Below are 11,453 nucleotides of genomic sequence, written 5' to 3' on the forward strand. Positions count from 1 at the left end.
TTATAAAAATATAACACAGGATGTAGGAGAATATAGGCTTTACTATTAAAGTCTGATATCCTCCATCCCTATGTTATATTATCCTTGTACATAATGCATATTGATCTTCTTGTTTCAGTTCCAACTGTTACTACTCTGAGTTTCCGCAACAAAAGTTATGCCATTAGGCACTTTGCTACATACTCTTTAGTAAAACAGCCTCCACTCTGTAACCAGTGAAGAACTGCAAAAAATCAGAAGAGCAACGGAGTGCAATCTCGTTACTATAAATAATTACATTCCCTCGTCAGTACTGAGCACTTGTTCCTCATTTATAAATTCAAACCTCTGTATGTGTGTGTGTGTGTCTGTGTGTTCTCTAAATCAGGGGTCTTCGACCACCAAACTGCAAACCAGGAGAGGAGCATGGATCACTGGGTACTGGGCCTTGCACAAAGAACAGACTTTTAGTTGTTAGCAATGGAAACAGTCTTTGTAACGAATATTAATTTGTGCATCCAACTCAACCTGGGTTTGCTGAGTAAATGCCATAAACTGCAGGAATCGTCCTGAGAAAAATCATTCTCAAACAGATGACAAACGCTTAAAGACAGATTATAGGGGCAGAAGATTTTCATCAAATTCTTATTTTGTTGACTCACAGACTGCAGGGTGTTTTTGAATTATATAATGTGTGTGTGTGTGTGTGTGTGTGTAATATATATGTACCATGTGTGTGTGTGTATGTGGTGTGCATATGTATATATATATATATATGTGAATGTGTGTATGGAATATGAGTATGTGTGTATGTATATATATGTATATATGTGTGTATGTAATATATACATAATATCTATGTATCATATAGATTTATGTGTGTGTATATATGTAATATACAAGTAATACATATGTAACATATATGTAATGTTTTATATATATATATATATATATATATATATACACACACAGGGTGGCCCAAAAATAGGTTTACAGTTATTCAACTATCTCTTTCGCATTCATATATTAACAGTTTAAATCTTAATTATAAAAAAATATGAAACCATTATTCTATGCTAATTTAGTTAATTTTGTCAAGCTCTCTTCTCAGTTTGTAAAATAGAAATTTAAATGTAATAAAATGTTTCAAAAAACTTTAAAATGCCTACGTGCTAACTGTAAATCTACTTTTGGGCCACCTTGTGTGTATGTATGTGTATATATATATATATATATATATATATATATATATATATATATGTATGTATGTATGTATGTATGTATGTGTGTGTGTGTGTAGTAGTAGTAGTAGTAGTAATTAAATTATATACTATGCAGTTTATGGCATTTTCTTGTCTAGATGATCCCTTGGCCTGTGGATAAAAATTGTCCTGCATGAAACCAGTCTATGGTGCAGAAATAGATTCAACACAAGTGTTCTAAAGAATTACAGTAAAAAGTTACTTAAACAGGCTCAACCATTAATGTATATGTAACATGCATTACAGCTGACAATCCTTCTGTGACCACCACCACCACCATCACCACCACCACACCACTCTGAGTGCTATCAGGTTTGATCACATGATAGTGGGGGGGAGCTAAGCAAATGCCATCATCTTTCGGTTATGAATTGAGATAAAAACGGAAAAACTTAAATTAAATAAATAAAAATGTTTGTATTTCCACAATTTCTGTGACAGAAAAAAAAAAAAAAGGGCTTTGTGGATTTATTTTAATTCATTAGATTCTGGGTTCCAATCTAGGATCAACATTGTCTTTCATCCACCTTCCGTGAATTGATAAACATGAACAACAAGCCCTGGGGTTGCTGAAATCAACCAAACCCCTCCCCTCAAAAATTACTAGCTTTATGCCAATATTAGAAAGATCTATTATTATTATTATTATAATTATTAAAGCAATGAGCTGGCAGGTTCATTAGCATGTTGGGTGAAATGATTCTTCCAGCTTGCCACCTTCTGAGAATATTAATAATTATTTCAACTCTAGGCACAAGGCCTTGAGAATTTTGGTGGGGAAAGAAGTTAGTTGATTATAACGACCCCAGTGCATGACTGGTACTTATTTCATCGACCCCGAAAGGATGAAAGGCACAGTCAACCTCGGCGGAATTTCAACTGAGAACGTAAAGACAGACAAAATACTGCTAAGCATTTCGTCCAGCATGCTAACAGTTCTGCCATAATAATAATAATAGTAACCCTAACAATAACAACAATAATAATAATAATAAAAAGAAGACTTCTTTCTAATTTTGGAACAAGGCCAGTAGTTTCAGGGGTTGGGGGTTAATTTTATCGATCCCAATGGGGGTACCTATTGACCCTGAAAGGATGAAAAGAAAAGTCAACCTTTTAGTAGAATTTGAATTCAGAACATGAAGAGCTGGGAGACCTACTGCTAAGCATTTTGTCTGGCGCATTAATGATTCCACCAGCTTTTTTTTGGTGGGGTTGGCACGGGGAACGTAGAAGATTTCAATACAAGGTCAGAGGTGGGCTTAACATCAACATGGAAAACACGAGCAACACCGGGTTCAACAGCTAGTTCTTTCTTATTTTGATACAAGGCCAGCAATGTTGATGGAGTTGAGAAAGTTGAATACATCAACCCCAGTGCTCAACTGGTATTTATTCCATCGACCCTGAAAGGATCAAAGGCAGGGTCTACCTTGGGAGTTTTCAAACTCAAAACATAAAGAACCAGAAGAACTGCCCCTAAACCTTTTCTCAGACATGCTAATGGTCCCTGCCAGTTCACCACCATTGCCCAAATGACAATAATTTCTTACAGACACACGAGATGAAAACATTGGGCGGAAAGGGAATAGTCAATCACATCACCCCCAGTATTTCACTGGTACTTCATTTTATCATCCCCGATAAAAGATAAAAAGCCAAGCTGACATTTGTGGGATTTGAACTCAGAACACGAGACACCAGAAGAAATACGGCAAGGCATTTTCTCCGATGCTCTAACACTTCTGCCTCGCCATCATCACCATTGAAGAACCAACCCACAACCAGGGGAGTCAATAAAGTATATTAATTAGGAATAATAATGAAACTAATGAAAATAATAATAATAATAATAATACATGTTCATTTATTTATTCATTATTTGTCAGTCTTTACTTATTTTATTTTAATAATATTATTATTAATAATAATAATAATAGTAATAATGAAGACAATATTAGTAATAACAAGAGGCAAGAGGTCTGTAGATACTGTTTTTGTATTGTTTTGTTTTTTTGTAAAGGGGTGGCGGGGGAGAGGAGGGTAGAAATAGAAATTTGTGATGTTCATGCCTTTTTTTCTTTTTGCTTTTTTTCAAGATCATTATACAAAGACATATCAAAATATATGAAGCAGGTTCAATCCCAGATTGAAAAAGCAGTTTAAACACACTTGGTTCTTACTCAACACATCAACGTGACCACAACAATCACCACATCAATAAGAATTATAATTAATATTAATAATAATGATGATGTTGAAGATGATGATGATGATGATGATATGATAATGATGATGATGAATTCAAACATAGGACACCCCTCACCCCCTGCCACAAGGGGGCGAGAGGGGTAGAAGTGAATGTAGTCAATTTTATCAAGTCCAGTTCTTGACTGGTGGCATTTCATTTTAGTAACCCCAGAAAGGATGATGATGTTGACCTCTGCTGAGATTTGAAACCCAGAATCTAAAAAAAAAAAATAACTAAAAACTGCATGGGTTTTTTTTTTTTACTTCTTTTACATTTTTTTTATTTCTGCTGCTTAAATGATTCTGCCATAATAATAATAATAATAATAATAATAATAATAATAATAATAATCCTTTCTACTATAGGCACAAGGCCTGAAATTTGGGGGCAAAGTCAACCCTGACAGAATTTCAGTGGACCAAATGCCACAAAGCATTTCGTGTGGGATGCTAACGATTCTACCAGTTGGCTGCCATAATAAAAATAATAATAATAATAATAATAATAATAATAATAATAATAGTTTCAAATTTTAGGACAGAGCCAGCAGCTTTGAGGGGAGGGACAAGTCATTTACATCAGTCCTAGTACTTCACAGGGACCTATTTTATCGATCCCAGAAGGATGAAAGCCAAAGTCGACCTCAGCGGAATTTGAACTTAGAATGATGTAAAAAGACAAAATGAGGCTGAGCATTTTTTTTTCCGACATGCTAAGAATTCTGCCAGCTCACCACCTTAATAATAATAATAATAATTATAATAATAATAATAATAATCCTTTCTACTACAGGTACAAGGCCTAAAATTTGGGAGAGGGAGATAGTTGATAGCATCGACCCCAGTAGTCAACTGGTACTTAATATATCACCCCCCTCCCCCAAAAAGGCAAAATTGACCTTGGTGGAATTTGAACTCAGAATGTTGCAGCAGACAAGATACTGTTAAGCATTCCACCCAGTGTGCTAACAATTCTGCCAGCACGCTGCCTTCATATAACAATAATAATAACTATTATTTCAGATTTTTGCCACAAGGGCAGCTTGGGGGAGGTGGGGATGAGTCGATTACATCGACTCCAATGTTCAACTGGTATTTATTTTATCGACCCTGAAAGGATGAAAGGCAGAATTTGAACTCAGAACATGAAGACGGATGAAATACCAGTAAGCATTTCGTCCAGCATGCTCCGCCTTCATATAATAATAATAATAACAATGATGATGACGGTTTCAAATTTTGGCACAAGGCCAGCAATTTCGGAGGGGGGTGGGGATGAGTTGATTACATCAACCCCAGTGTTTAACTGGTATTCATTTCATTGACCCCCACCAAAAGGATGAAAGGCAAAGTCGATCTCGGTGGCATTTGAACTCAGATGAAATGCTGCTAAGCATTCTGGTACAAGGCCAGCAATTTTGAGGGGGCAGGGCCCAATCAATGGGTATATGTACCCCAGGATGAAAGGCAAAGTTAACCTCAGCAGGATTTGAACTCAGAGCATAAAGGGCTGAAACAAATACCACAAGGCATTTTTGAATATTCTAATTATTCTGTTAATCCCCACCTGCCCACCACCCCCAATAAAAATAATAATAATCCTAGCAATGGGGAATGGGGGCAGGGCAATTGATTATGCAGACCCCAGGGCTCAGCTGGTACTTATTTCACTGGGCCCGTAAGGATAAAAAGCAAAGATGACCTCAGCAGAATTTGAACTCGGAACAAAAGGACGGACAAAATGTCACTGAACATTTTGTCTGGCTTGCTAACAATTCTGCCAGCATGCTGCCTTCAATGATGATGATGATGATAATAATAATAATAATAATGATAATGATAATAATAATAATAATAATAATAATAAAGGGCTTTAAATGTTGGCACAAGGCCAGCGGATTTAGGGGGAAGGAGAATTAAGTCAATTACGTCGACACCAATATGTGACTGGTATTTATTTTATCAATCTCAAAAGGATGAAAAGGTAAAGGTGACCTTGGCGGGATTTGAACTCAGACCGTAAAGCCAGAAGAAATACCTCCAAGCATTTTGCTCAGCGTGCTAACAACTCAGCCAGCTCACTGCCTTAAATACAACAACAACAACAACAACAACAACAACAATAATAATAATAATAATAATAATAATAATAATAATAATAATAATCCTTTTTTCTATAGGCACAAGGCTTGAAATTTCTGGGGAGGGGCAAGTCGATTGCATTGACCCCAGAGTTCAACTGGTACTTATTTTATTGACCCTGGAGGGATGAAAGGCTAAGTCAACACCTTGGCAGAATTTGAACTCGGGACATAAAGATGGAAAAAAATATTGTTAAGCAATTTACCCAGCATGTTCTGCTAGCTCACTACCTGAATAATAATAATAATAGTAATAATAATAATAATAATCCATTCTACTATAGGCACAAGGCCTGAAATTTTGAGGGGGAGGGGGTAAGTTAATTACATCGACCCCAGTGTTTTACTGGTATTTAATTTGTCAACCCCGAAAGGATGAAAGGCAGAGTCAACCTCAGTGGAATTTGAACTCAGAACGTAACGACTGCTAAGCATTTCGCCTGGCATGCTTACAATTCTGCCAGCTCGTCGCCTTAATAACAATAATAATAATAATAATAACAATAATGATAATGGTTTCAAACTTTTGGCACAAGGCCACAAATTTGGGAAAGAGAAAGAAGCAGTCAATTCTCTCGACCCTGGTACTTTATTTTATAATAATAATGTTTTCTACAATAGGTGCGAGGTCAGAAATTTGGGGAAAGGGCATTAGTTGATTACAAAGACCCCGGTACATCACTGGTACTTTATTTTATCGGCTCTGGAGGGATGAAAGGCAAAGTTGACCTCGGCGGGATTTGAATTTAGAATGTAAAGGCCTGTAACTAAAATAGTGCAAAGCATTTTTGTCCGTTGCTCTACCAACTCTACCAATCCACGGCATAAATAGTAGTAGCAGCAGCAGCAGCAATAGTAGTAGCAGTGGTAGTGGTGGTGGTGGTGGTGGTAACAATGGGGTTTTTTTAATTTATATTTTAAATATTAAAAATAAAAATTACCAAAAAAAATATGGAAAAAAATACCAACATAATGAAATTGTAAATAATGACAGAGTGGTGGGGGGAGGAGAGGAACAATGAAAGAGCAGTAAAGGGGAGAGAGAGAGAGGGAGGGAGAGAGAGAGGAGGAGAGAGGCAGAGGCGGAGAAGAAGAGGTGGAGACGGAGGGAGAGAGGAAATGCAGTAATATATTGCAAAGGTATTAATTATTAGGAAGATGTTAACTGGACCATGATGAACATCACTGAATCACTCAAGACCAAACTGGGACAGCAGATGAAATGCAATAATGCAATCCACATCGACATTCGCTACAAGCAACGTACCTTCCCAGCTGCAGCTACTCTGCACCATGTGCAGTGCAGTGTAATTTGATTGTGCATCCATGTACACAGAATATAGCTGCAACGTGCAGTATACAGTGCAACAATACGCCGCAGACTGATGCAGAATGGCATATTCAAGACCCTGATCGTTACAGACAGCTAAATCCCCAGGCCACCATGCGCACACTGTAAAACTACAATTCATTATGCACTACACAAGATGTCCTCATATCTGCATCCCATATGTCCTAACTGCCACACAACACTCATACAACTTTGTCCTAATTGCTACACAACATGTCCTCCCTGTTTCTATAACATACAATTTGTCCTAATTGCTGTACATGTCCTTGAATCACACAGCTCTATATGTCCTAACTGCTACACAGCATGTCCTCGCTATCCACACAACTTGTCCTAACTGCCACAGCACACCTCTTCCCATGGCCACCACACCATAATTTCTTCCTCACTCCCACACCACACTTCACACTTCCTCCAATTCTCACACTGTACCTTTAAATAGTTTTAAATATTTTAAAGAAATGAAAAAATCATAATCTAAAAACATTAAATAAAGGAGGGAAAAAATTATTTTTAATTATCTATCATTCCCTCTATTCTCTCCTCCTCCCTCTCCCATCAATCATCATTCACCCCCTCCCTCACTAGCTCATAGTCTTCCCTCCTCTATCAATTGTCTTATCTCTCTCTCTCCTCCCTTCTTCTCATTGGTCTTTACTCTCTCTTTTTCACTCAACACACCCACTCTCTTCCTACTCTCTTTCCCCCCCCTTTCATCATCCTCTTTCTGCTTTTTCTCCCCGTTTCTCTCACCCTACGGCCGTTTCCCCCACCTCTCCTCATTCTCTTTCTCTCCCCCCCCCCATAGTTTATGGTAGATACTTTGAATGATAAAAACCATCGTCACCAGCAACACCATCACCATCCTCATCATCGTTACTGTCAGCATCACCACCGTCATCGTCATCAACACCCATAAAAGCGTTGCCATCATTGTGTCCATCCTCTTCCATTTCCTCTCCTCCACTCCTACCCTCCATACCTCGACCTCTGCCTGCCCAGTCCACCTCCAAACACACGCACACAGGCACACACACAAACATACGCACACACACACGCTCACACTCACACCTTTTGGGAGTACTGCTGCACCGTCGTCTTGCGCATCTTATGTGCAGTTGTTCACCGCAGATTTCTGTGCGGTTTCTGTTTCTGTGTCGCTCACGGGCTCTTCACTCTCGCTGCGCTCATCTTTTTTTATCTGGAACATTAAAGAACAAAAACAAAAAGATTATTATTATTTCATAAACACACAAAAAATTACACTACTTTTATTATTATCATTATGGCTGATAGTTAGCAAGGTGGGACACACATAAGAAAGAAGAAAAGCAAAGGAGCACTGATGAGGTCACAGAAGTGTGACGAAAGAACTCTGGCCGAAATAGGATTAATGTAATGTAATGTAATGTAATGTAATATAAAGCTGAAGCAAATTAACACCAAATATACAGTGCGTGTGTCTTATTGGCTAAACTGGCAATATGACCATCCCCAAGTACAACAACATCTGTTTCAACACAAGATTTCACATCAAAAATCTTGCAAAACAAATATCTAAACGGAATTATTATTATAATTTTAAAAGAAAGTATAAAAGAAGAAGGGCTCTTGCCTTGTTAATCAGGCACTCATGGCTTTCAGGGGTTTTTTCACGAGTAACCTTTAAAGCACCTTCCCCCATTTGGGAGTTTTTTTTATTGTTATGAAATGTTTACACAAATTTTTTTCTTTTGTGCAAAACACTTTCTATATCGCCTTGTGTGGTCCCTTAATGTTCTGATTCATATTAGCCCTTGTGACCAATAAAAGAATTAATTATTATCTATTTCTTTATTGCCCACAAGGGGCTAAACATAGAGGGGATAAACAAGGACAGACAAATGGATTAAGTCGATTACATCGACCCAAGGGTGTAACTGGTACTTATTTAATTGACCCCGAAAGGATAAAAGGCAAAGTCGACCTCGGCGGAATTTGAACTCAGAACGTAAAGACAGACGGAATACCGCTAAGCATTTCGCCTGGCATGCTAACGATTCTGCCAGCTAGTTTAAAAGCCGTACACCATGCGAACTTTTAAGCTAGCTCCTGCAGAGGGATAATTGGACCTGCAGCCGAAAACTAAAGAGGGTTAAATAGCATAACTATAATGATTGTATGCCCTGGTGGTGTCTGATCGGAGGTTAATTAATTCTATATTAAATCTGAATGTGTATGTGTTGCGTTTGCCCCACCACCACTGCGTCACTACTGGTGTCGGTTTGTTTATGTCCCTGTAACTTAGCATTTTGACAAAACAGACCAACAAGTACCAGACATAAAAAAAAATAAGTACAGGGGGAGGTGCAAATTGCTCAAGTAAAACCCTTCAAGATAGTGCCCCAGCATGGCCGCAGTCCAATGACTGAAACAAGCAGAAAGATGAGAGAACACGTGTTGTTAGCTTCCAAGACATTTCCATTCTCTACAAACTGCCATTTCGCACGGATGGTCAAAGTCGGATTGGCTGGCTTGCTTTCATTACAAACATACACCTCTGACATTTATAACACCAACCCTGTGTGTGTGTGTGTGTGTGTACGTGTGTGTTCGTCTGTTTATGTGGGCGTCTAGGTGAGTGTGAGGGGGGGTGGATGGTTGTGTGGATGTTACCGTGTGTAGGTGTGTAGGTGTGTGTGTGTGTGACTGCTTTTTTTTTTTTTCGATTTCTAGTACGAATTTTACTGGAGCTCTTCGGGTCAGACTAATTACCTCCCTTCTACACTGATTATCTCCCCTTAAATCCACTCGCAAGGCTCTGGCAGACAGACAGACGTACACCAATGATCCCGCGCAGAGGGGCTGAACCCGGGAACCATGAGGTGAGCAAGCAAACTTGTGCCTATCTATCTGTATAACCATTTAGCATTGTATATTTATCTATCAAACACACATATTCATTCATGAAATCGTAAATACATTAATTTAAATCACCAAACACTCACAAATGCAGACACACACGAAGACTCCTACAATTTTGGAGGGAACGTGTGTGTGTATATGTCTGTGTGTGCACATGTGTCTGAGGATGTGTGTTTTGTTGTTGATATTTCGGACTTTACCTCGCCAGTCTTTAAACGATTATAGAGTATCTTTGTGATGATGACGGTCCATATAATGTGCAGCAGCTGTAGGGACCCAAGAAGCCCGTTGTACAAGTAGTAGATAGGGGCCATACCAGTCACAGTTGGTGCGTAGAACAATGTGCTGTAGAGTATCCTGAAAAAGCAACAAAAACAAAAAAAGATGATGATAATAATAATTTCTAACATAAACGAATAGCTGAAAGTTGTGGGGTGGCACTTGCTTGTGTCTATGTAGCCTGGGCTTTTGATAGTTAAGTGTCTTAAGACAGGGGTTTTCAAACTGTGGTCCGCGGACCACAGGGGGTCGGTGGACAGCAAATACTTTTTATTGGCGATTTGATTTTATATATGTTTTTTAATCGAAATCTTTTAATTGACAATAAACCTATTAAATACTGTTAAATAAATAAATGTAAAAATATATGTTATTTTAAGCAAATATTTATGTATAAATTTCATAAGCGTTTATAAGGGGGTCCCTAAGGTAAAGCCTGTAATATAAAGGGGTCCGCAAGTCAAAAAGTTTGAAAACCCTTGTCTTAAGACATTAAACTACAGTATCTACTTACTTAGACTCAACATAAACACAGTACAGAGAATCATCATCATCGTTCATCGTTTAACGTCCGCTTTCCATGCTAACCTGGGTTGGACGATTTGATCGAGGACTGGTGAAACCAGATGGCTACACCAGGCTCCAATATGATCTGGCAGAGTTTCTACAGCTGGATGCCCTTCCTAACGCCAACCACTCAGAGTGTAGTGAGTGCTTTTACGTGCCACCGGCACGAAGGGCAGTCAGGCGGTACTGGCAACGGCCATGCTCAAAATGGTGTATTTTACATGCCACCTGAACAGGAGCCAGTCCAGCGGCATTGGCAACGATCTCGCTCGAATGTCTTTACAAGTGCCAGGAAGGCGACGCTGGGCACAGGTGCCATCACAATGTGGAACATACTTATAGCTGGGCAGACTGTTAAATGTCTGAGATGTAAATACAATATAGTTTTTGTAACAGATGCTGTTATTTGCCTGTGACCCCTGTCTATTCAGACACCTATTTAGGGTTTCTGGAACAGAAAAATAAAATGTCGAGTTGGAAATATGTTTTGCTTACCAACTGGTTGAGAATACAACATAGATTGGTTTCATTCTGAAATCCTGGGTATCAATTTAAATGGCATCCAGAAGTAGGGCCTATTGTATATATGATGGCCCAAAATTCAAGCTACCATTTGATATATTCATATACATTAGGTGCAGGAGTGGCTGTGTGGTAAGTAGCTTGCTTGCCAACCACATGGTTCCGGGTTCAGTCCCACTGTGGCACCTTGGCGGGCCG

General features: G+C 38.6%; 1 protein-coding gene across 1 annotated transcript in view; it reads right to left on the minus strand.

Moving 5' to 3' along the window:
- Positions 1–3,085: 3,085 nt before the first annotated feature.
- LOC106882761 (ceramide synthase 5) overlaps positions 3,086–11,453 on the minus strand; it is a 91,056-nt gene continuing 82,688 nt past the window's right edge. The window contains exons 9-10 of the mRNA XM_014933540.2: positions 10,088–10,244; positions 3,086–8,184 (exon numbers count right to left, since the gene is read on the minus strand). Coding sequence (XP_014789026.1) covers positions 8,092–8,184; positions 10,088–10,244 — 250 coding nt within the window. The 3' untranslated portion in view covers positions 3,086–8,091. The remainder of the gene's footprint in view (positions 8,185–10,087; positions 10,245–11,453) is intronic.

This window comes from Octopus bimaculoides, chromosome 27 (genome assembly GCF_001194135.2).
Source record: "Octopus bimaculoides isolate UCB-OBI-ISO-001 chromosome 27, ASM119413v2, whole genome shotgun sequence".
NCBI classification, from domain to species: Eukaryota; Metazoa; Mollusca; class Cephalopoda; order Octopoda; family Octopodidae; genus Octopus; species Octopus bimaculoides.